The sequence below is a fragment of the Chenopodium quinoa genome, unplaced genomic scaffold (genome assembly GCF_001683475.1).
Source record: "Chenopodium quinoa cultivar QQ74 unplaced genomic scaffold, ASM168347v1, whole genome shotgun sequence".
Lineage (NCBI taxonomy): Eukaryota > Viridiplantae > Streptophyta > Magnoliopsida > Caryophyllales > Amaranthaceae > Chenopodium > Chenopodium quinoa.
The window spans coordinates 5,160,474-5,188,133 of NW_018742205.1; the positions used below are offsets into that span (position 1 = coordinate 5,160,474).

Below are 27,660 nucleotides of genomic sequence, written 5' to 3' on the forward strand. Positions count from 1 at the left end.
TATATATATATATATATATATATATATATATATATATATATATATATATATATATATATATATATATATATATATATATATATATATTTTATTGTATCTATTGCGTGATTTATTTTGATCAATTCATCAGATAGCAAATTAAAACTAACTTTATTACTTGTGTCTTACATAGTACGTCGTACAGTATTATTTGTAGGTGTTCAACAGAGCACTTAATTGATTGATACCCAAACCGATAAAGTGTACATAAACAAACTAATTTAAATAAATAGAATGGATAAAAAAAAAAGAGTTTAATTAGTTTGATTTAGCATCTTTTTTTTTTTTTTTTTTTTTTATGAAAGATTTTGCACCTTTCCTCTATATTTATCATTATGAGATTTTATCAAGAAAACTAAAATTAGGTGGAATTAAATTATTGTACCTCAAAATACTTACACGCACCGACTTTCTTTTTTCAATATATAACTCCTTTATCAATTACACTGTACTAGCTAGTAGCAATTTAACCAAAAGTCGATTTGTCTATCCTACTTGTACAAATTATCTCATGCTCTAGAAGAACTATTTCGAGCAATACTCATATTCCTAGTACATCTCTCAAATACACAATATTCGTGGTATACTAACATTACATGAGACCCTACCTTCCTTGGCATTGTAATGAACGTTTATCTCATCTCATTTTCTAATTTTGTCTTCAATTCCTCTACCATTTGTTTAGAGGTGGTGGATAGACGGTAAGCCATTAGTTTCCACTCGCTTTCATCATTCTTCTTTTTTCATTAATACAATTCAACATAACATTATATGCTAGTGCAATAATTCAAAAAGGCCAACATTAATATTTGAAATTAATGATACAAAACGTAACCAATTTGACTACTTTTTAATTTTGAAATAAGTTATTATTATTATCCCCCAAAAACAACCTAACACCTCCACTAAATTCCATGCACTACGTACTTTTTCTCTTTTTCACTCTTAGCCCTTTGATAAAAAATATTTATCCACTAATTATATATGAATAAGAAAAATAATACATTTTTTATAACTTCCATAATTTCCCATTTAATTGCAAATCAATCTAACTTTTTTTTTTTTTTTTTAACCTTATTCATGGTAAATAACAAAAATTTACAATTTTATGAGAGAAAATAAATAAAAAGAGAGAATATAATAATAACTAATAACAAGGAGAAATAATAATACTTCATGTGATGAATATAATAATTGTTCACACACTAACGCTACAACCTTGGATAAGCTGGTATTTGATGGCGGTACGCCCTACCATAATTCCGGTACCGGGATTATTCATCGGAATAACCGCCGGGCAGTTGACGTGGATGCGATAGGATCCACTAATGAAAGACCCAACTCTAAATCTTACCCGTCCATCCAATTTGATAATGAGTTGAACACTTCCCATTTCAAGCTCGTTATTGATTTGAGCTCCTATGTAGGGAGCAATTGGTACGGACTGACCTTGTAGAAAAGGTGACCATATATTCATCCCTCTTGTATCTTGATACGTAGACGGAATCGATGTTGGTAGACTGATTTGTTGATCATGGTACGTGGCGTAGGAGATCAACTTGTCGTAGTAGATTCCAATATTGTCATTCGGGTTTTTGGATTGTACGGTCACCTGAAAGATGGATGTGAGCTGTGCCGGGCTTGTTAGGTTAAAGTTGTAAAGGGTTGCATCTTGGAGGATAAAACTTGGCTTAGAGGGCTTAAGGACGGCCCATATGATAAGGACTATGAGGAGGACTACAAAGACGAAGATTAAAACTCCGGCGAATATTCGCTTTAGGAGGATCTTCTTCTTGTCCTTGTGGTGGCCGCAGTTTTTAACTGACATTGCGGTGGCTTAGCTTGATTGTTAGTGTATCGAACGTATCGATAGTTACGTTGTGGTGGACTAGTGGTGATGGTAAGGGAGGAGAGTTTTTCTAAGAAGCTAAGCAAAGTGATGAATACTATTTATTTTGTTAGGGAAAAAATAAAGTTCACATCAAAGCATAAATATAGATAGAGAGAGGTTTGGAGTTGATAATGAAGGCGAGTACGTACGTTGACGCATATAAATGCCGTGTAATGGCTGTTTTAATGACCCGAAGAAAACTTTATTTTACTATAACTAGTGTTAAATGGTGGACTTTCGTTTACTTCTTAATTATTAACTAATGATAATAATGGTAGGTAGGAACATGGGTAATATTATTTCATGTCACCATTAACATTTAGGATTGGTGTCATATTAGTAGGTTGCAACTATTGTACCATTATATATACGTAGTACTTGTACTATTTCTTAATTAATACTAATAATTTAAGGTGCTAATTGCATAAGATAAATCAATAATTTGAGTATATATCCTTTTTTTTTTTTGAAATATGCATCTACTACATATTTGATTATTTCCATGCATATATCTCAATGATTTTAACTTTTTTTCATTTGTTTTGATCTTTATATAAAAGTTTGAACACTTTGCTTCATGTTATTTTTGACAGATAGAGTTATCCATCTACTCTCTTAGCTTACATTACAATAATTACACTTTTCATATACTTTCCTCTAATTTATCTACATTATTCTTACTCCCCTCACATTTTCGTGCTATTTTTGGCAAATACAGTTTATCCTTTTATTCTCTTACATTATAATAATTACACATTTTAAGAGTGAGGATAGCTCAAGTGGTTAGAGCTTCCCTCCCGATTCCAGGAGATATTGGAATCGATTCTCACCCCCCACCCTTGTGGCTCTCTTAACTTTCACCATTTTTTTTCACCCAGTCAATAATATCTAGTCTCTTCCATATTCTAAATTTTGTCAAAATAGTAATCTCTATTTCTTTTTAATTTTCCATTCAACTTGAAATCTTAGCACTACTCATCATAAGATGAAAGAACATTCTAAGTTGATTTCAGTATATAAAACACAACATAATTATATTAGGTCTTTTTGCATTGACTTATTACAATTCAATGAGTAGTTTATCACGGTGTATGTACTCCGTTATATTCAACTCTTACATTTTTTTTAACTAATTATATATATACATGCAATCTAAAAATAATTATGATCAAAGTAATGCGTTGACAAACGTGTATCACCAAAATGGGCGGGTTGAACTATAAGATCAAAGGAAGCAAGAGTTAAGATCCAATGAGGATGGATGTAATATGTTTATTTAAGGAAAGAAGTGACAAAAAATGTGGTGTCAAAAATAATTTTCTTTGTCATGGGTTGGTAAAATAGTACTATAGTTATTTGGATCCGGGGAATATAAAACAAAGAATGTTACGAAATCAAGGTATTGTATGATTTGTATCTTCCATTTTGAATTATCTTTTTCAATGATTGATGGTTAACAAGTAACAACCGGCTTATGATAAGCAATAATAGTAGGTACCATTGTACCAATTTGTCACGTTCCACATACATAGCTCATGCTTAGTAATTGTACATAAAATGATTCTTAACTAAAGAAAATTAACATTAAAAAATTATATAGAGCAATCTTTGAATCCGAACTTCACTTTCTATACAAACTTACAAAGGCATAAAAATACTTATACAAAAATAACTGTAATAGTAATGATCAAATGAAGTTACGCATTGAAAAGTATAAGAGAATAAGTTATTGCGATTATTAAATAATGAATTCTCATAGGGGATTGGCTAAGGAGCCCTGGTGAAAAAGAAAATTACAAAAGTTTCCATTGGCTGGAAGAAGACGTTGACTCACAATCATATGAAAACAAATGTAGATAGCTAAGAAACATCATATCCACCACAATATGCCAATATGGAACCAACTTGCAAGACAAAGAAGGTTCCAACTTGAAAAGACCGACCTTGGTTATAGTTTTTCTACTCTTAGAATATGCTCTATACCAACTCTACCCCACAATTAAACTACTACCACATTTTATAGAGCTAAATCAATGCTAAATGATTGTTAATTTGTTGTACTGTAAAACAAGCTTTTTAAAATAAATACTACGTATAACGATTTTCTCAATTTCTAGATCACGATCGATCTTCAGATTCTTCACACACCTAAACACAAAAATAATTTATCGCCCTTTTTGAATTTTGGGTTGTCTATTAGTTCTTGACTTCTTGTTGTTTGATGTGGTAATTGGTACATATGGTTATCTTTCAAATTTTTTATAAATTTTGTTAGCTTATTTTAAGTGAAAATTCTACTAAACTATAAAAATTCAACCTTGCAATATATAAATAAATAGGCAACAGAATATACGAAAACAATATTTTTATTGATAATTTGTGGGTTATAACTCTATTGTTGGCTTATTCCATACTATATAAGGAGGAGATGAGGTCTTTGAGACTTATTCCATCCAAGCCTGGTTAAACCCTTAAAACGACCCAGTGTCGCAGAGTAGTAAACAAGATAGTTATAAATATTCTACGAGATTCTGAAAATAATATCTTATATTTTTATGATATTATCTCCTTATTTACGTACTTTATTTATCTCCTAACAATTAACAAAACTTTGGTGTCAAAAAGTAATCTTATACTTAATTTTCATTGGCCGATTTTTTATTTATTTTGTTGTTGGTAAAACTTATTAAAAATAAATTTTCCTTTCTACAACTTCATTATTTTTTCGAAATTTGATTTTCTAAATTTTTGAAAATCTCTTTTATATTCATAATTAATTATTCCACTATGTGGTGTTGCTATGCTGCAAAATTGTTTTGATCTTCAAATTTGAGGCTGACCCTCCGCATCTTTGATGGCTAACATTCCGAGTTTCTATAATTTTAGGTTCGTTATTTTATTGTATAATAACGATATTATTAGTGATTTTGCATTAAAATAAATACTTGGAGAAATGTTTTGTCTGAGCATTAAGTATTGTATAAAATTTGGATTTTTTTTTTATGCGTTTACTTGTTTGTAGAGAGGATTAAGGGGCCGTTTGGTTGGGGGTATTTAACAAAGGGAATGGGAATCAACGGGAATCATTCCATTTGTTGTTGTTTGTTAGGCCACTTTTCCATTCCCCTTTACCCCCTTTATTCCCCCAAATCCCTCTAAATTCATTCCCCACCCCCCTAGCCTTTTCCATTCCCTTTCCTTAGCCAGCATTACACCACCATGCCTACACCATCCACCACCCTTCTACCTACCCCCACCGCACAACCACCACCCAGCCACCTCACCGCTTTTCCCCCGGCCATCGCTGTGGTGGTGTTGGTGGTGGTGTTGTGGTGGGGTGATTCCCTTTATATTTTTAAAACAAACCACACACTACATGGAATGGATTTTCATTCCATTCTCTTTCATTCCCTTTGTTCATTCCATTCCGATTCCCCTGCGCGAACCAAACGGCCCCTAAGTATTTTATACTCGGATGCCACCTTACTAACCGGAATCGTTAGAAGATCTCGTGCCAATATTGCAAGCTCTGGAAATCTCACTACATTTTGTTGCCAATACTCTAGAATATCTAGCTCCATGTTCAAATCAAGTTCCGATTCCTCCAAATATGGCTCAAGTTGAGACTTTTTTGTTTGAGTCCTTGTAATTCTTGAACTACAGCTTTGATAATCATCAAAGAAGTTTTCATCTTCAATCCTACTACTTGTAGTAGAGGTCGCAACAATTGGGGAAGTTGAAAATGTTGACTTATATTCATTATACAAAGATCTTAACGTGTTCAACACTTTTTCAACTTTATACATAGCCTCATCTGAACTATATATCTTGTCAAAACAATACTCTACAAACTTTAACTTAAACCTTGAGTCAAGAATTGCTGCACAAGCTAGATATATGTTAAACTCGGACTAATATTTGTCAATTTTTTCCAACATAGGTAACACCATTTGAGCTAAAAATTCATGTGGACCTTTAGATGTCTCAAGTAAACGACGATGCACCATACATGCTCCCTTAAAATTAGGGATGTCAATGGGGCGGGGCGGGGCGGATGTTGGCCTACCCATCCCCATCCCCATCTAAAATTATCATCCCCATCCTCATCCCTATCCCCGCGGCGGGTCTAAAATTCATCCCCATCCCCGCCCCGGCAGGTACAATCCAAAACCATCCCCGCCCCAACCCCCACTTGGATATCCACCCCCACCTAATCCCCACCTAAGACCTGCCTCCCAAATACACCTAATCCTCAGGTTGTTTTTTTTGTTTATAATATAAGTGTATTACAAAGTATTATATTTACTATTTTATTTTACATAATTTTTTTTTATAAAATAGTATAAAAGTATATAATTTTGTTTTAAGAAAAATATGGATGTAGGGATGGGGCGGGTACGAAGTGGGGTAGGTGGGGATGAGGCGGGTACGAAGTGGGGCGGGTACAACCTAAAATCCACCCCGCCCCATCATCCATGGCAGGTATGGTTTTTATCCCCATCCCCGCCCCATCACCCGCCAAACCAAGACCCATCTCCGCCTCGTTGAGGCAGGGATGGGGCGGGTCTCCTATTTGATCCGCCCCACTGACATCCCTACTTAAAATACATGTTAGAATTTGGAGACTCATTGGCCGAGAACATACATGTAACATCATAAAAGAGTTTAAAAAACTTGTGAACAACACTCAATTTATCTCATTTATCCTCCAAAGGCACATTACTCTTGAAAGATGTATGTAATGACCCCAAATGAATAAACACATCTTTATAGTAAAGCACATTATCAAGCATCATATATGTAGAGTTCCAACGAACTTGCATGTCCATACGAAGTTTCCTCTTAGCCTCTAAATAAAAATGCTTTTGAGCGGTATCATAAAAATCCTTGCTTCTAGAAGATGATCTTATAACAAATTTTACCAAGTTTCTAATCCTATCTAATATGTTCTCAATACAAGATAGACCGGATTGGACAATAAGATTGATGATATGAGTACAACATCTAATATGAAAAAAACAACCACCACTAACCAACATTCCCCTTGATGTAAGACGATTTTTCATGTGCTTAACCATCACATCATTGTAACTTGAATTGTCAACCGTTAAGCTAAGCACTTTGTCATCTAAATGCCATTGATTAAGAAACATAAAAATCTCTTCGGAGATGCTTTGTCCATCAAAAGGGGGTGACAATGATGTGAACTTAATGATCCTTTTATGAAGTTTCCAATCATGATCAATAAAATGGGCGGTTATGCAAATGTAATGTTGCCAAGTGTGTGATGATTTCCAATTATCAGTTGTCAAACATATTCGTCCGGGTGCACTCCTCAATTTTTTTTTTTAATTTCTCTCTATAAGAGGCATACAAAGAAAAAAGGTCTCTAGTTAAAGTTGTTCGACTAAATGGTTTAAATTTAGAATTAAACTTTAACATCATCCGCCTAAAACCTTTTTCTTCCACGGTCGAAAAAGAATGAGAACCTTCAACAACATATAATAAAATCTCCTTTCTTAATTCACTCATATCAAAAACAAATTCTTCCTCATCATCAAACAAGTCCATTAGTTCGTTTTTTACACAATTCAAGCAAGTGACGTATTAAATGAGACGTGCCACTATTTTTGTGGGCAATTAACTCCACTTTACAATGCTTACAAATAACAATTCGCTCACCTTTAGCATTCTTTCTTCCGTCATTTCTTGCCAAAGTTTAGATTTCCTACTCCTTTTACGCTTACGAGCGGCATTAGATTCATCAACCTCATCATCTACCGGCATTGATGTTGTAGTTGCTTCACTTTCCATGGTTAAAAAAAAACCCGCAAAAGTAGGTAAATAATAAGGATTAGAATATCCCCCTGATGTTTAGTACTTATAATATCTAGGGCTGTTGTCAGAACAGATTCAATTACAGTTTCTTCATTTACTACAGGTCATATCAGTAGCAAAGACAATAACCAAAACCAAAGAAAATAGAAGCAAAACAACATAAATAAATTATATAGAAATAATTCATAAATTAACAAATTACATGAAATGACGAATCTAGCATTTTTTTATAGGTGGGTTCAAACAACATAAATAAATTATATAGAAATAATTCATAAATTAACAAATTACATGAAACTATATATAATAATGAAGTGTATTGATACGGAGTAGATTTTAGATTACTCATAATTTTTATATTATCTTTCTCAAATTAAATCAATCATCTTTTAAATATTTTAACAAATTGAGCCCTTGCGGACATAGCGATTGGGGTGAAATGCAAAGCTGTACAGAGAGTGTGATGTATCGAAGTATACGGTAGAAAAAGACATATTATGTGATTTTGATTGATTAGACTCAAAAATTAAATATGTTGTGGATAAAAGCTTAATTCCCAGGTTTGATTCATACTTAAACATTTTACAGCTTTTTTTTTCCTCTAATTTTTCTTGTTTTTGAACTTTATTTATTTTTTTTCATTTTTATTTATTGTTTGGAACAAAATCTCAAATTTTAGTTTTAGGATATACATTGTAATAATTTCATTAGTCTAATAAGGTTGTGTTTATAAGCAGAAATTAATCATATAATTTGCAAAAGAATACAATTAGAATGTAATGTCTTTTTAAATCCGTTGTAATGGATAATTGCAGTACATTGCAATTTGACAAAAGCTGACGAACGCTCCGAAAGCGTCGGATAAGCTAATTAAAAATAGAAATATTAAATTAATATGAACATTAATTACACCGATCAACGCGTAATTTTGACATACATTCCAAAATTAATACTTCTTTAGGAAATAATTTAAATGCTTATTTAATGCCCTAGGGGCATTTGTTAGCAAGATCCTTACAAGTTTTATGTTAGGTAATGAAGATTACGAAAAGTATTTAAATTTAGTATAACTGATAGGCCGTCGTCGAGCCTACCAAAGATAATAAATCCTATCTTGGTCTCACTAACTAATAGCAAGGGTAAGAAAGGGTCGAACCCAAGAGAGGCATTGAATCAACCACCAAGTACTACCGTTTAAATAAGTTAAATGAAGTCGAAATTGGGTTGGTTTTGAGTAACTTCTACTAATTCAATTCAACTAAAACTAAGAGGAGATTAACAATATTTAGAAGAATATAGGGCTCGGGTTATACCACTCAAATTCATCACAAATCACGATTAGCATGCAACAATCAAGGTAAGTTAAGGGGATAAATTAGGGGAAGTCATCTAAGGCACCCAACTACTCTCTCAAGCTAGAGGGATTACTTGAATCAAGAATACAACCTACTCTCGTGGTTACAAAGCATAAAACAAGTGTTAAAGCATAATCACGATGATATAAACATTCCCTTGACTGGAAATTCCTATTCTCATGGCATTTCAAGTCAATTAAGCATAAGGGAGCTAACTCAAGTTTATCTCTCGATCCTTCGTTGAGAAAGCTTGGATAAATAGTTCTAGCAATGGTCATATATAAGAACTAAGCAATTAAACCACTTAAGCTCAACTAATTAACATCCCACAACAACCAAATTAGCACATGCAACTATTTATTAGTGACTACATTGATGGTTTTACCCAAACCCTAGAAATTAGACTACTCACAATCCATGGAGATTAAAGCAATTAAAGATTTCAAGCAATTTATGAACAAGTTCAAACTAAGGATTAAGCTAATTAACAATCTAAACATGCAAGAACTAGCAAATAATTAACAACAAAGTAGAGAGAAATGGAAAAGATGAGTAAGAAATGGTTACTATGAAGCTTCAACGTGAGCAACAATGGTGGACTTTGTCTTCTACAATGATTGAAGTTGAATATTTCCAAGCTACAATTAAGAACTAACTAATGATTTTGAGAGTTTTGATGTTCTAAAATTGCTAAACTAAGATAAAGCGCTAAAAACCTTCATAGCCCGTACAAATGAGCTCAAGGGTGGTATTTATAAGACCTCCAAATAAAAAGGACGGAAAAAACGAGGAAAGAGTTCGACTGTAGGTCTGCACGGACGTGCGAGATTAAATTTGGCACGGGCGTGCAGAAGGGCCAAAAAGAGGGCAGTAGCTACTGCCAAGGTCTGCACGGACGTGCAGATTTTGGCACGGACGTGCCATCATCTTGTACGTCCGTGCAGAATGCTCTGCCTAGACAACTTAACTTTGGGAAGCTGTAACTTCTTCGTTTCTTGCCGGAAATGGACTTGTGACCAGTCGTTGGAAAGCTCTTGAGACGAACTTTAATCTCCAATTTGAATTACTTCAAAAGATTGAGTAGATCAAAAGTTATGGTCGGTTGAAGTTGACGCTTACGCAAATGACCTTTCAAGGTTCTCCAAAAACTTTTCATTTCCCTTTAAGGCATTCCTCCTTCTTCCTCCATGGCTCTATCAACCAAGCTTGCTCTTATCCTTGATCACTCATGCTTGATCACATCCATAGTGCTAATAATAGCTACATTACATCAAAAATACAAACAACCCGTGAAGCATGGATTGTACAATATTTGCATAAAAATAGGATAAAAAATGAACTTTGATGTCGATTAATAACAAAAACAAGGCTCAAAAGTACCCCAAAATCATGCCAAATAACAAGTTATCAATAACAAGTGTCAATTTTATAGCAGTTTGCAAATTTAAGAGTCAGGAGTACAATGCAATAATGACTTATGAATTACATGTATTTCAAAGTACCAAAAAGACACATCTTGAGTAAATATATGATCATAACAGTAAACACTACTCACAAGACAAATTGCTTGAGCAACTGACTTCAATGATATTAGTTTAAAGTCTTCACATTGGAAATCATGTTTTTTACCATCTAGATTCTAATGAGACTATCATTATTCGAAAATGAAGATCTAATCAAAGCTATAATAGGATGCAAGGAATCCAAAATAAATAAGAGGACCTTTCGCACATACACAAAGACACATTCTCATCACAAAACTTGACATGCTGCCGAGATACACTCAATTTCTAGTGTCCATGTCAAATCTAACATCAGTCCAGTCACAGACCCTCTCCAGTAATGACCCAACTCCTCGTCCTTTTGCTTGCAATAGACTTTTCTTCTTTCCTCTTCACCATAACGTTCAAAACTACTCCATTTACTTCTAGCGTCAAAGCGGTGGTGTGTTATCCTGAAAAACTCCATTACGACATCAAACAGAAACTCAGTCTTTTATCAATCATAAACCATTCATCATTCATCAACACACGTAGAATATATATCTTGATTCCTCATCCAAACACACACCAAGATTAGATGTTTTTCAGGTAACTTATTGAGCTGTCGATTCTTGCTTCTATTTGTGCCTATTATTTTTGGGATTGTTATACACCTCTCTCCAAGACCCTGATAAAACAGACTCTACATAGTGGAGGTGAAGCACACTCTCCTTAGAGAACCCATACTTTAATTAATAGGTAAGTTAAAAACCCAGTAAGCAATTTGGTTAGAGGAAATCTTGCTCTAAACACTTGTACAGGTCAAGAACAGGACCTATATTTGCTAGGACCAAACTTAGTCTTCTAAATAGAACATATAATTATACAAAGGGATGAGCAATGCTGTGATATAAAATGGGACTGTTATTTATAGTACGATAAGCACTATTAATATTAACTGCTTAACCACATAAATGGTGCAACTATCCTACTATAATGAGAACACTAAAGATAAACCATAGGGCACAAAATATTAAGCCGCCCAATAGATTTGTAGTAAAAAGTCAGTATCAGTTTGTCATATATTGTATCATGTGAGTTTCCATAAGTCTAACAAAATGTACGATGATAATATCAGTGCAGAAGACATATCACATCTTGGAAAAATTAAGACCATAACTTAATAACTTATTGCATTGTTTACCCCCTTAAACTTACAAAAACGAACATGATATACACCAATAGAAAACATCTTACCTCAGAAGTTACTTCCACAGAGGAGAAAGTTCAAAAGTTGCTTCAATGGAGGATTCAGAGTTTGTGCTTCAATGGAGAGAGAGAGAGAGAGAGAGGTGCATCATAAAAGGCCAACTTTAGGAGGATGAGGATGCATGGTGCAGAGGAAAACCCAGGGTGGTGCCACCTCTAGGTCAGAGTCATCTGCATCAAATTGCTGCAGCTGGAAAACCAAATAGCTTTTCCAAATTTCCTACCCCATGTGATCACACAATGGGCTTAGTGTGAGTGTGTGACTGCTTGGAACCCCAGGAGCTTTGCTAAAGTGAATAACACCCCCTCTGGCATACTTTGGCCCTATGAGAAGAATCTGCAAGCAAAACTAAACATTCACAAGTCATTCAAAACCCATTCAAGTGCCCACTCTATATTCAATAGCCATATAAGATAACACCACTCAACCCATATCAATTCAGCAATGTAAGTGTAGTAATAATGCAGGAGCCATTGCACTGCTTTAACCAACATGAAAAACTTAGATCACCAAAACTACAAAAATTCATAAGGGTTGACACTTACGCACTACTGAACTTAATTCTTGCAAGAGCTGGAGTACCAACATATTTGGGACAGCAAACAAGCTAGCAGTCTTGTGCTATTATAGCATGACTTGATATGGGGATAGTAATTTGACAAATTGGAGCATAATAAATGCTATGAAACTATGCTTCTTCTCACAACTATAAACTGATTTGATCTGCCTCACTATCATCAGAAATTCAGAACCAGAAATACATCAATTCCTTGCTTCCCTCAAAATCCCATACCTACTTCCTCTGTTTTTTTAAGTGTTACACTTTCCAAATACAACCGTGTTTTTTTTTTAAGTGTTACACTTCTTTTTTTTGGCAAAAAGCTATATTTTAATTTTATATATCTCTCTCCTCTAATGGTCCCCACCCAAACCCACTACTACTTTTTTATTATTATTTCTTTCCTCTCACATTCATTACTTTCCAATAAAATATAAACCCAACAATCTTTCTTTTACAATTTTTAATACTCCAACTACCCCACTTACCTCTTATTTAATTCAAGTCGATTAAATTGCCTAAACTATGTGCCGGTGAAAGTGTAACACTTACAAACACACGAAAAGTGTAACACTTACAAACACACGAAGAGAGTATAAAATTAGCTTCCCACTCCAAAACTTAAAATAAACTCAACATTATAGTCCAAATTAAGCTATAATTACGAAGTTAGGTCGTTTTCCTTCTCTTTTGTAAACTATTAGACAAGTGAAAGGTCATAGATAGTGATTTAAATATTCTCCTAATCTCATATCAAAGCATGCATGAGGGTTTCATGAGCTCATGTACATATCTTCCATGTATGAGACTTAGTTGGCAAGAGACAAGGCTAAGTTTTTTTTTTCTTTTCTGTTATGATCTGTAATAAGTAAAAATAAGGTGAACTAAACATTAGCCTAAGACCTTTTAAGACCCAAAATTAAGCGGAAAGTTTCTATAGACCTAATTTAGTGCTTTTCTTTTCAAGTATAATTAGATTTAAATAAGTAATATATTTAAGATCATGAAAAATATAGGTTACGTGCAGAAGTATGAAACAATATGCATTGCCTTAGCTATTTAATAATTGCATACCTTAGGAAGCATTTGTGGGGTTTCCAATTAATGTTCGTGCATGCACCAAACATTATTTAAATCCCATATGGAGCTCAATTTCTATAGGAAATCAAAGTCTTCCTTGATTAACAATCTTTAATTACCAGGCAGAGAGATGGCGTTTCCATATTAGTCTAGAAGACCGTGGCATACTTGTGGTCATGAAATCTGAAGTAGTACTGTTTTGGGGTATTGAGCTTTGCCACCTGTACACAACAAAAGGAAAGGTCAAGAACTAAGGAACTGATGGTAATTAGATCATTGCAACTATGTCAAATCAAATTATTATCTGCATGTGTACTTTAAATTTCAAGGCTTAATAAAACACATGATTTTTCATATTATCTACAAAATGAGGGGTGGAGCAAGCAGTATATGCACATTGAAAATAAGATCTACCTTACTTCTCCCCAACCCCCACCCACCTCCTTCCATCCTTTTTCCTACCTCAGTACCTCCTCTACATCCTTCTCCCACTTGTCTATGATTACTTATACTATGTTTGGATAGAGAGAAATGGAGGGAAAAGAAGAGAAAAAAAAAAAAAAAGAAAGGATGCATCATCCTTTGTTTGGATACCTAATGCAAGGAGAAAAGGGGAGGGAATTGGAAGGATCCATTTCCCTTCCCCTTTAATAAACCAAATCCCTCCATTTTTGGAGAGATTTGGAAGATCTTTTCCCTCCCTCAACTACCTTTCCCCTCCCTCTTTTTCATTTCCCTCCCTTTCCCTTCACTGTTATCCAAACATAGTGTTAAAGTCTTCATGCTTGTGTTTCTTACAAAAAATAGCTACTTAAAATTTCTCCTCTCCTATTTCATGCTCTTGCAAATTTTATTAAGTCAATTCCTATTCACATTTACCTCGATCTCTTTCCCCCTCTTCAACATTTTTCACAATAAGGCTCTCTCTCTCTCTCTCTCTCTCTCTCATTTTTCACCTTTGCATTCTTTCTAACTTGCTGTCTTTTCTCCATTCTTTCTAACTTGCTGCCTTTTCTCCATCCCATCCACTCTTCTCCTCCTCTTACCCCCTCTTTCTCATTCCTTTTTCTTTCATGGCTTTGATAATTTTTAAAAGGCCTTCTACTTGCTCCCTCCCCCCTCTGCCCTTTTGCCCCTTAATTTACCTCTCCTCTTGTCATTTATAATTATATGAAGTTAATGTCTCCCATTTTTTAATTGATCGTCTTAAGCCTTAAGAAGGTCCCTTAAAACAATTGCAGCATACAAACGCTTATGTACTTGGTGCTACTTCTAGAACACCTGCAAGTACATACAAACAGTAGAAACATTACGTAACTCCCTCACCTATGCTACTGTCTTCACTTGCACACATCATGCACATCGCTTACAGCACCTAACGAAGCACCTAGAGTAATTAAATGTTGTTATCCAGCAGGCTACATAACTTCTCAACAGGCCAACAGTATATGTCACTACTCACACCAGAGGACCTTTGTACAAACTGCACAAAACACCAAACACCCTCTCATTCACACAACCTAATACATACTCCCACGGATTACAAAACACCCTAGCACACATGCAGCCTCACATACACTCTCACACACTTGATGCATACAGTTTCATTTACGCCTAATATGCATAAGTCCTTATATAAATCAGCATTCTCTAACACAATATCACATCCACAATACACTTTCAGACACAAGTACAAATACTCATGCATAACTCATAGCAACCTGTACAGACCTATAAACATACACACCTACATAGCATAATTCCATCCATACAAATACACACTTTCTCCAACATACAATACCACCTCACACATGAAAGCACACATTAATCTCTTTCTACGCAAATAACTACAACAAAGTCACCAAAACCACCAATATTGCAATAAGAACGCCTCATTTAATAGGCCTATGAAAGTTGTAATCTTGTTGAATAGTAGTGGTCTTTCATACGATTAGTATTAATTTACATTTGCTACTTGTAGTTGTAGACATATCATGACGTCCTAGAACTAACAGTGGCAATAGCTGTAGTAGTATCACACAAGATTTGAAAGACTGCATCATTGCCTTAGTGACTCTTTGAAAGCCTATAATATCATACTAAGCAAGATGAGTGCCAACTACCAACTGCCCATCACAACCTAAATAAGGCCATTATCTGAAACTTTGATTTGATTGTATGTCTTCATTTGTACTCATAGTTCATATAAAAATGCATCTAACAAGATAACAAAATTTCAGTGGACTTTACTTCTCTAAATTTATCTATTGTACACTTTGCTCTAATATATGATTGAAATCATCTCAAAGGTAGTCAAGAAAGTATAATTTAACCATGTCTAAGGTACATACAAAGAAAAGGAGATGTGAACAAATCCCAGGATCTTCGACATAAGACAAGTAAACTATAATTCAAATTTCAAAGAGGCCAAGGATATGCATTTTGTAAAAATGTAATTAAAATTATAGGGATCTGCAAGCTTTTCCAGAACGCATTGACAGTAATGATAATCAAGCAAAAGAAGAATATTGGTAAATAGTCAACATACCCTCACTTGTTTCACATAAGGAACTGGAACTTTAAATTCGCCAACATCCATATCTCCAAGAAATCGAGATAGACAAAGGCCACCAGGCCAACACCTCAAAGGACCAATCTTTATAAGCATTGAATAACATGCTCCAATTAGTAACAAAATAGAAAGAAAAAAAAAGAAGTGAAGCTGAGGGAAAAATAATTAAAAATTATGCATAATGCATAAGATAAAATCTGGTGCACATTATGCTCCAGATTTTAGTACTTCATCCACTTCACTGGAATTTACTCTAAAGAAGAGGCATCCGGATAGGGGCCAATAAGCCCTAGGCATACATTCAGCATATATTAACTGCAAAGTCCAGCCAAAATGATTGAAACCAATGGGGTAGACCAAAAAATTGAATGTGCATTTTTTAAGGTCAGTTATAAAATGATGTCGCCCATCCATTTAATCATTTTGTCTTCCCAAGCTATACAGGATTATGAGCAGATGATATCCAGCACTTGTATCCCTTTATTACTGCAGATTTACATTAACTTTTTCATCTTTTCATTCAACAACCACAATTTAAAATGTAGATAAACAGTTTACAGGTAAAAGAAATAATTAAGTGGGTACCTAAGCACATTGATTCACAACTCAAGTTCAGAAGTATCCCTACCCTTCATTTTTTCCATAGAAACCTATTTTGGACAAAACCTAGACACTAACATCTTATATAATAAGAAATCCTGGACACTAACATCTTATATTCTAAGAGAGGAATATGTTTTCACCAAATCTCTCCAAAATTTTAATGGTATATAAGTATCAATCTATCTAAAACACTTCATATCATACTTTTCAAAATCTAAAATAACTATAGCAAAAAAAAAAAAAAAAAAAAAAAAAAAAAAAAAAAAAAGGGACAATGGCTCTGCCAAATTATTTTTTATGTTTATTTGGATTGTCATTATACCAACTACAAAGTGCATTAACACAAGCATACCCAAACAAACAAATAGAAAACTATTAATCTCAAATACATACATCAGAAATTTCAAAATAAGTCTTGAGTTTTTGACATATAAGGCCACAAGATGGATTACAGTGAGTAAAGATTCATTTACAAAACTATATCAATCCAAGCAAAAAGATGCAGTGAATAACGTGCAAAATCAAAAGAGAGAGAAGAATAGGTTTCCAAGAAAAAGAAAAAGAAAAAAAAAGTTACCTCTGTTCCACCACTAGTATTAAGCCGACCAACTTCACCTCCACAGGCTGTAACACGATCTCTCCTTATTAATAGTTAATTAAAATGTTAACCTCAACAGTAGCACACAATTAAGGTGACTAATAGAACTATGTTGTGCCTACAACTTACTCTTCCTCATTGCTCTCAAGCCTGTGATCAGCAGATAAACAAATTATCTCACCCTTACCAGATTCAAGTATACAACGTAGCAACAAACAGCTCCTGCTCCATAATATATTCCAATAACAAAGAGAATGCACCAATAAATTTGAAACTCTCTGTGCATCCCATATCTAGGTAAACAAAAGCCTCATGAAGGTGTTCTGATATCTACATATATTTCAACAAAAACCATCTGATGACTACTTAGCTAGCTAGCAATAGAAGGGAATAGTAATTTATAATTAAATTAATAAAACATTGACAATCCATTTGTCCCTGAAAAAAGGCCATAATGGCCCTCGATCTGTTTGGATTGTGCCAAAAATAACAATTCATCTCAATCTGTTCAACATTTGAAAATTCTTGTAAGATAAAACCCTAACAAATAATTTCAAGGAAGACTGCCCAGTGGCATAGAAGAGAAAAAACAAAAAATTTTATGGCATTTTGTTTTTGAAGAAAAATTTTAAGCAAAATTATGGTACTAATAATTTTAAGCAGTGTTATGCCACATGATTGGAAGAAAAGCACGTTAAAACCAATTTGTAAGAACAAAGGTTATGCTCAAGATGGCTCAAACTATCGAGGAATAAAGCTCATGAGTCACACCATGAAACTATGGGAGAGAGTGATAGACTTTAAATTGAGGACATGTACAAGGATCTCACATAACCAAAATGGGTTTATGACGGGGCGGTCTACCATGGAAGTTGTACATTTGATAAGGCAAATAATGGAGTATTATAGGGCGAGGGAAAAAGGTTCACATGATTATCATTAACTTGGAGAAGGCTTATAACAAGGTGCCAAGAGAAGTGCTTGGGTGGCCTGGTGGGCAATGACTAAGAAGGGTATTCCTCGAATAAATTCCAGGTTCCAAATTAATATATTATGCAGCAGTAAGTAGTTGTCTAACGAGTATTAAACCCCAATGCACATAATCAACTTGCAAAGACACCAAACCTTGTGAACAACCAATAATCAAACTATAATGTTAAGCCCCAAAACCTCTACAAACTGAATTTCCAAGCAACAACCTCAAATTATAATCAACACCCAAGAAGAGCATAACAAATAGAATATAAGCTGAAGGTCACAATGCACTAAACATTAAATAACTATGTAAACACATTATTGTACAATGTTAGGATTGCTGAGTTCTGATATACAAGCCATTCAAGTTCAGTTAAAAGCTGAAATCTGGTAAATCAATTTGTACAGGGTATTAGCTTGTGAAATAAACCAAAAACAAACATTTGATTAATCAAACAAGATAATGGTAAACTAATTGCAAATCCCAGATGCTCAAATCTGTAAAATTCTGTTGTTAGATTATATAAATATAAAACATAAATATTGGAGAAAAAAGTTATAGAGTAGGAAAATTTGACACTAGAGTAAGAATAATCACAAAAATGAATGAAACCTAGAAATAACCAGAAAAAAGAAGAAGATGGATAAATTGAGCTTGGTTACATCCAATAATTCATGTTTTTGTTGTCCCTCATCACTCTCCCTACTTAAAGTTTCAGGAAATCTCTTGCAACTTTAATCCCAAATCCAGATTTTCATAATTTCTCTCTTTCTTCAATTTGAGCCCCAAATTGAAGAAACGCCCAAACTTCAAATTCACCCACCTTTATTTTTCTTATACTTCACAAGAATGATGTACATGGAAATTATATACTGAACAAGAGGATTGAAAAGGTGGGACTGTTGTTCTCTTGCAAAACTTCCATTTCTAAATTATATATTTACAATTAAATAGATTAATTAATTATTAAACATCCTTCAATTTCACACTTTCATCAATTCAGATTGTGACATTGTTGTTCCCTTGCATGTGCCCCTCAAATTAATTTTTCCACCTTCCCTTACAATTATTTTGGACACTTTTAAATATTCTGTAAAGTTTCCAGCATTAATAATAACTGTAAAAGAAGCTGATTAAGTAATTGTACTATTCGAAGTCGAATAATGTCGTATAAACTAAAATTCGGTGCTGCAAACTTCTGGAAAATTTGTACAGAAATTACATAAAAAATAGATAAATAACTAAATAAAATAAAAAATAAAAACATACCCACACCATGACCCTCCGTCTCTTGTCGCTGACAACAGTCGCTTACCCGAGGCAGAGCAACCAAACGAATTGCCCATCAATTCAACATCATACCCACATCATACTTTAATGTAGCTTCTGCACTTTCGATTGTGACTTTGTCATTGGTGGCATCACGATTTGGGAGACCGAGATTAAAGTACTTCATATCAAGCTCCAAAAAAGGATATATAAGCTGCACAACATCGAAAAAAATTGTAATTAAACATCATTAAAAAGAAAAAAAAAAAAAAAAAAATCTATTCAATTAAAGTATCACTGAGGCACATTGTTTTGTGCCTACTTGATGTCTCAAAAAATTAAAAAAAAAAATATATAAATAAAATAAAACTATTCAATTACAGAGGAGTTCGTTCGTTATGGAGCATCCCTGAAATCTAGCGAATGGAATAACAATCTCTAACCTGGTCAGCGGATAAGATGATGAGTCAGCGCTCCAAGGAATATTTTCATTTTGTTTGACAAGCATATTATATACAAGTATAATTCACGACAAACATAAATAAAACATTCTAATTAGAATAGCGAAGCTTAATAACTACAAGTAGTATATAGTAAATCATCTCCTCTAAACACGCCCTAAACAAAAATTATGACAATGACAGAGCAAGGGCAGCTAACACATCTAAGCAGAACAGAGCCAGGTGATAGGCTTCCTAAATCCACTTCTAGCCTTCAATCACAGTAGGGAGATACTTGAGAAGAAAATCAACAGTATCAAGATGAACCACCAAGATCATCAACTTCCTATCAATCATCCTCCTCACCTCCGCAACCCTCTCTGGGGACTTGTTCACAAAATTTGCATTAAAAAATAGTTCTTTTGCAGCAGCTAAATCATCCTCATCCATGGAACTCAAGCTTCTTGAGATCCTCAGGTTCTAAAGCATTATCAGCAACGTCTAAATGGATCCGCCTGAGCCCCAACCATTTAATGTCAAGATCAACGCAAGCTAACTCCAATGGCATCTTCTCACTAGTCCATTTCACGTACAAGGATAGAAGCTTCAAAGACATGGGATCATAATCCACCAGTGCAAGGATTGGAATTTGGTTGCCCAGCTCCTTCTTAATGTGCCTCAGAAAAAAGCAAGTGGCAGTATCAACGGTGCCCCTCACCACGAGGCAGTTGTATTTACGATCGACATTGTTGGCAACCGAAACAAGAATGTCATCAGAATCAGTCAGCAAAACAAAATTTGGCTTACATTCAACGGGAACTGGAAGCGACATTGGACCGCACCAAGGAATAGACGTTACTGGATTTCCCTTGAAAACAGCAGTGCAACAGCCTGGAACTGTAGTGTTATATTCTGGTAAATTGCTGAATTCATAGTACTTATTAGGCATGGAAGAGCAAGAATTGACGATGAGTCCATCTTTGTTAACAGTAGTAGTATAAGGGCAAGTAACGACACGTCCATTTTGCGTGTAGAAAGTGAATTTTTCTTTGCCCTCAGAGTTAGAAGATTCAGATGTCTTCTTCTGTAAAGGGTCTTTCTTTTCTTTTGTTGCTTTTCCATGCAAAGGGGTTGGATATGATACAGATGACATTTTGGAATTTTCAAATACTCCTGCACAGGGGGGAAGGGTGGGACGGACCGACGGATACATACATGAGATAATTATAAGCACAAAAAAGGGAAACAAATATAAGCCATGGAAAGAACAGACCACAGAAGACAGGAATATCAACATTTTGGAAACATGACGGTGCACTATAAGCACGACACTAAGTCTCAAAAAGATGAGGACGCCTACAGCCACCTGGTTAATACTCACTCCTCTCAGTATTGATTTAATGATGTCCCCCTTAGGCTTTGGCTATATAATAATGCATCATATAAGAATTATCTACAAATGACCTTGTATAATAATGAACCATCAAACCCCCATAGCAATAAGCCTGTTAAAAAGTAGTAGGCAGCAGCACCATAGAAATAAAAATGATACAGGTTATATCTCATAGCTTCAAACTCCAAATGAAGATGTTAGCAGCAGGTGTTAGTATCATCAAGTACAATAACCAAGGCTTAAGTTCGTTATTACATGAACATATTATACACTAACAACCAAATTTTCGGAATATTTGATTCAATTATCAAATTAAGCACACAATCAATATATATTCTAAAAGGGCACAATTTTGAAAGCATACAGCGCGCCATATAGGAAAATAGTCAATTTTTTATTTTTAGAATCCTTATTTTTTTAATCTAACTAGGACACATTACAAACTGAAAAATGTATGCATATTGTATAGAATTCACCAAAACAATGAAGCTTAAGCACGGTCATTACATGAAAGTTAACATGCATAAGCAATCATTGGTCATAAACATGAAAGTTGAAAGAGATATATTGATACAAACCATACAATATGTGTAGTACTACAAATAGTATGTCAAAAATATCAAAGAAAGATCCATAAAGATCAAATCTTTTGGCTTAGAAAACAATCATACATTAGTTTATCAATTAAAGCTACAAAATTTTAATGACCCAAACTCCCAAAGCTGAATACTTCACCAATGAATTCAACTCATCCTCAGGTAACCTAATTTCTTTCCATCGTGTGTTTGAGCCAAAGATGTGAGCTTTGGGAGAAACCATATTCACTCAGTAACCATACAAATTGAAATCAATAAGAAACAACTAACACTAATAAAATCAAATGAACAACACTAAACAGAATATAGAATCGATGCTTCTATTGTAGAATTGACAATATTACTAATAATTAATTACTAATAACATATAAAAATTACAGAACATGCAACTATAAAACAAATCCTAATTCTTGAAATAACAAAGCTAATCAAGTTATATTATTGCAAAAAAAAAAAAAAAGAACAATAACAAATTAAAATCAGATTAATAAAGATCAAAATCAGACTAAACATATCAATTGTACCCAAAAAAAATAATAATATGAAGGAAATAAAAAAACGAAGAATTAATTAAAACAAAATACTTAATCACACATGAAATTAATATTCAGAAAAGATGGAAATTACCTAAATCGAATGAACACCAATAGAATGAGAGTACAGTAATTGCTTGGATAATTGAGAGAGATTAATGGAAGAAGAGAAGAGGCAAAACTTGAAAGCAAAAGGCCATATTAATGTGAGAGAGATTGAATGAAACTTGAAAGAGAGTAAACCCTAGATTTTATTATTGTTCAGATTTTCAAACCCTAAACTTACTGGCACAAACAATTTAATTAAATTAGATCAAAGATAAGACCCTAGATTGTAAAATTGATAAAGATCAAGCAAAAGAAGCACAGATTAACCTCGGAAATAAAATTAAGCAAAAGAGATCGAAATATATTCAGAAGAACAAATACTCAAAGTTTCCAACAATATTTCCAGAAAATTTAAACAATACAGAATAACATACAATATAATTTGAGAAATTAAACAAATTCTAGAAACCAACAAAATATCGAATATAAATTCCAGTCAAATAGAACATACATAATAACAAAACATTAAGCAATAGAGAGGAACATACGAGATTTGAGGATATTCGTGTTGAGAGGTCGAAGAGATTGATGTTCGTTTCGAAGAGAGAGAAACTGTGAAAGAGTCGAGGAAAAAACGGAGAGAGGACAAATTCAGCCGCCTCTTCACCTTCGTTTGCCTCATTCATTTCCTCTGATTAATTCTCCTCTTCAAATTGCCATCTTTTGACTTCTCCTTTTCCAATCTAACGTCTTTCTACCATTCTCCTTTTTGGATACAACAACAAACTACCATTATTGCCATATAAAAACTCCATAATATTCTAAGGTGCCTCTAGAAACCTGGTAATCTTCCTTCCTATTTGGTTTCTTGCTTTCTTCTTCAATTGTTATTTAGAAGTTGTTTATTTCCGTCATATTTGATTTCTTTTACTTTAGTAATGTTTGATTTTCAATCTAATTGGAAAATAGGCTAGACATATTATTAGATTTGTTATATAAATTTATTGAGATTTTTTTCTGTACGACTACTTACTTTTGAATTGTTCAATGACTTTCTAATTGGAATTTTCATGTAAATTTTGTAGCAATGGCTTTCAGAAATTAAGCATTCAAGGTGTTCGACTAAAGTCCTTGCTATCACCAAGTTAATAAGTCAGTTGGAAATCATTTCTATCCCTCAATGAATGGAGTAATATTTTACTATGGAGTACGTTGATTATGGATTGCTCTATTAGTTAAATAATTGATTGTTGATGCTCTTCTAAGGGAATTAATGGCTTTGTGTTATAACTCATAATCCAAACAAAAGAATTATGTGCGTGGCAGGGAATAATAAGTACTTGAATAGTTTTTGGCATTTTCAAATTCTGATTTTTAATGGTTTAGATGTTATCTGAATCGATTATACAGGATACAAGCATGTTCTTGGCACTGATGTTAGTGGCATTGAGAGGCAACTTCAATTGGCTTAGCATAATCATGAGTGTATCTACACTTCTAAAGGCAAATATTATTCAACTGATTTAGTTTACTTTGTCTGAATTCTATTGCACTATGAATTGTTATTCTACCGCAAAGTTCTACTCCATATTGATTTCAAAATCTAGATTGATATAATTACAAGGTCATGTTCTAGTTTTAGAAAGTACAGCAAATTGACTAACAAAAAAGGAAAATAAAATTTTAACTATACACACCAAGTACTTTTAGAGGGTATCAGATTCACGGCCGATAAGGAAGAGACACGAAGTGAGCATAAAAAGATATGTTCTTTCATGACGGGGCATTAAAATACTCCATCGATAATCAACTAAAGATAAGTGTCAGAAAAAAAAAATGAACAACTTTTCAACAAGATTGGCATAGAATTTGACACTAGTGATCTGATTGGGTCCTATTACCACTCCAGGAGTTAGAAAATAGCTTTTTTCCAGTTGACACTTCATCTGTTTAATGTCCATAGTTGACTTTATGCTATATAAGAAGGGTATTGTCCTATATAACTCAAAAGTCTGGTAATAGGTATTCTTCAATTGAAATAGGCAGAAAAGCAGAGTCCTAGTATTGTTTTGACAGAGAGTAGTTTTAGTCTGCACTCCTTCTCTATATGTTTGCTACTTCACTATATGAATCATTCTCGTACTAATATATGTCTTATGCACTACCTCTTCTAAGGCAATGACTTGGAAGACTTGCTTAACTTGCATTAACCCCCTCTTATTATTAGTACTTTGATCATAGTTGGATAATGAATCAAAACAGTTATGGAGTATACAAATTTATAGTCTTTCTACGATTTCTTTTGTACTTTGATGATATATTCTTTCGATAGTTTCTTTTTATAATTGGCAATAAAGAAGAATAAGGAAATAGAGACTCATCATTATTCAAGTTCCAGTCTATTGATTATCCCATTACAATTAGAACTACACTCTAATCAATCAACCTCATTTAGAGAGAAAAAAAAAAGTTGGAATAATCAGACTTGGGATCTTTACATTGAAAATAATTAGGGCTTTTTGCATAATCAATCAATTTTGTTTTACATTAATTGACTTCAATGATAACCCTAAAATTCGCAATTGGCAGCCAGATTAAAATCAATTCAATCAATCCACAATTCTCAATGGAAACCAGATTAAAATCAATTCGCAACTCAATCAATTTACAATTCAAAAATTCAATCAATAATCAGATTAAAATCAATTCGCAATTCAATCAATAGTCAGATTAAAATAAATTCGCAATGGAAACCAGATTACAAAAAAAAAAAAAAAATTGGACAAAAAATTCAATGATAACCCTAAAATTCGCAACTAACCTGAGAGGAGATGTGGTGGCGCAGGGGCGGCAGATGAAGACGACGGCAACAGGTTCGTTCTGAAGTTCTGAACTTGGTTCTGAAATTCGCAATGGAAGCCTTTGTTATTTATTTTTTTATTTAAGGAAGAAGAGTATATACTGCGATTATGAAAATAAGGAGTGATAGTTCTTGTTATTTGGCGGCAAAAACTTATTATACTAAGGGTTTTTTTTTTATTTCTTTATTAAAAAATTAATGGTAGCGATTACCGTGTTAGTTGCAATAATGGTCGCAATTTTTTTAAAAAAGATGGTTTCAAATTATAGACCCTAGCAACTACAATTTAGTCGCAAAAAATTATAAGAGCGTTGCAGATTAGCAACCGCATAGCAACTACTACAAAATTGATTGCAAAATTTGCGACTACTCGTCTTTCTTAGTCGCAAAAATAATTTGTGTGACCGATTATTATGTTAGTCGTAAAAATCAGTTGCTAATTAGCGACCGCATAGCAACAACAGTAAAATCGGTTGCAAAATTTGCAAAAACTCGTCTTTTTCAGTCGCAAAAAACTAATTTTTGCAACTGATTATTATGGTAGTCGCAAAAATCAGTTACTAATTCCCCTTTTTCTTGTAGTGTAAGGTCTTGCTCACTTCACCTTAAAAAAAATATTTAGTAAAAAGAATTTTAGTTTAGTAAAAATAAGTTCAGTTCAGTAAAAATAAGTTTAGTTCAGTAAAAATAATTTCAGTTAAGTAAAATAAGTTGTGGATTGCTAAACATCGCCCGCAAATCTCCACATAAAGCCCACAAATTTTCGTTGAATTGACACTTTTGCCGTTAATATATATATATATATATATATATATATATATATATATATATATATATATATATATATATATATATATATATATAACCTCACACACTCTCATCACCCATCTTCTTTCTATAACAAGGAATTGGCGGCAGCGGAGGCGGAGGAAGGCGGTCACGGTGGCAACGTATTTTTTTGTTAAAAAATTAAAAAAAAAAAAAACCTTGAAGAGGGCAGGGCGCCTAGCCAAGACGTCGTGGCCACGGTGGCGGCGCCCAAGCCAAACGCCAGCCCCACTGCGGCGGCGGCTGTGCGGGACGTCATGGCCACGGTTGTGGCGTCTTGCGAGGGCGCCGCCGTCGTGGGGCTGGCGTTGACCTGGGCGCCGCCACCCTTTTTTCTATTTTTTAATTTTTTTGTTTATGTTTTTTTTTCCAGTTTTCAGTATAAAAAATTTATTTTTTTTCAGATTTTTTTTGTTTATGTTTATATTTTTTTTTTCATTTTATTGTATATTTATTTGTTTATTTTTATATTATTTTCAAATTTGTTGTATTTTTTTATGTTTATATTTACTTTTCAATTATTTGTATGTTTTTTTTGTTTTTTTTTTTTAATTTTTTTTTCATGTTTATATTTTTTTTTATGTTTTGGTAATTTTTTTATTTTTATTTTGTATTTTTTTTGTTTTTATTTATTTTGCAGTGTTTTGTTAATTTTTTTTTATGTCAATTTGTTAGTATTATTTTTGTTTATTTGATATTTTTTTTGGTTCGTTATTTTTTTTTTAATTTTTTTTATGTTTATATATATTTTAATTTTTTTTATGGAGTTAGGTATCGCATTTTCGACCTGGTGCGGGGAAGACTATGGAAGTTATTAGAAGTAGAAACTATTCAATGGAGAGCTCGGGGCCCAGACACGTTAGATCGGGTGGTATTTCGGCCTCGACTCGCAAAGAACGAGTTCACCATCCCGAGGATGATGATGGTGAGGAGGAGGAGGAGGATGTGGACGATATATATGATGATTACGGTCCATTCAGTCAAAGGCTTGATGATATGTATGAGACGCATAGGGTAGATGTGCATAAGGGTAGAGATGGTAGGTTTGTTAGTAGATCGGGAATCTACGTCCACTGTGTCTGCGGTAAGCAGAAAACGGTCGAGGACCTTGCGCAGTGTGGGCGTCAAAGAGGGATTACTGATCTGTTGGCAGTTTATTTATAGAACATTTTGTACATTATCATAGTAGTTTGTAAAATCTGACATTATCGTTTAAGTTTGTAACATTTGACATTATCATTTTAAGTTCTTAAAATTTGACATTATCTTTTTAGTTTGTAACGCGCGAATACTAATTAGTATGCATGCAAGATATAAATTTAGTCAAAATTAGAATACAAAAAATAAATTACTGGAATAAAAATAGCAATACAAATACAAGGTTACATAGAAAAGGTATACGCATGACAAACTAAAAGGCAGCTAGATTGT

General features: G+C 33.6%; 2 protein-coding genes across 11 annotated transcripts; both read right to left on the reverse strand.

The window, feature by feature from the left end:
• Positions 1–991: 991 nt before the first annotated feature.
• Positions 992–2,159, reverse strand: LOC110730335 (NDR1/HIN1-like protein 1). The gene has a single exon (XM_021910138.1). The coding sequence runs from the start codon at positions 1,865–1,867 to the stop codon at positions 1,238–1,240; it is 630 nt and encodes a 209-aa protein (XP_021765830.1). The 5' UTR covers positions 1,868–2,159; the 3' UTR covers positions 992–1,237.
• An 8,368-nt stretch (positions 2,160–10,527) lies between these two features.
• On the reverse strand, positions 10,528–25,759 carry LOC110730344. 10 transcript variants are annotated; one of them, XR_002513044.1, is made up of 7 exons: positions 25,363–25,759; positions 23,090–23,306; positions 19,532–21,144; positions 16,062–17,436; positions 13,508–13,734; positions 11,862–12,222; positions 10,528–11,077 (listed from the first exon to the last, which is right to left on the reverse strand). XR_002513044.1 is itself a non-coding variant. In XM_021910150.1 (6 exons), exons 3-6 carry the CDS (start codon positions 19,606–19,608, stop codon positions 10,876–10,878), a joined length of 372 nt encoding a protein of 123 aa, XP_021765842.1. In that variant the 5' UTR covers positions 19,609–19,745; positions 23,090–23,306; positions 25,363–25,759; the 3' UTR covers positions 10,528–10,875. The 10 variants fall into 10 exon arrangements, 3 of the variants coding, with proteins under 3 accessions (XP_021765842.1, XP_021765839.1, XP_021765838.1); XR_002513035.1 differs by having other exon boundaries at positions 16,062–17,329; positions 17,416–21,144; XR_002513041.1 differs by having other exon boundaries at positions 16,062–16,169; positions 17,266–21,144.
• Positions 25,760–27,660: the final 1,901 nt, after the last annotated feature.

What these genes read in the sequence shown, in the direction of transcription:
- LOC110730335 (XM_021910138.1), bottom strand. Translation starts at nt 1,867, where the DNA reads ATGTCAGTTAAAAACTGCGGCCACCACAAGGACAAGAAGAAGATCCTC.
- LOC110730344 (XM_021910146.1), bottom strand. Translation starts at nt 21,124, where the DNA reads ATGTCATCTGTATCATATCCAACCCCTTTGCATGGAAAAGCAACAAAA.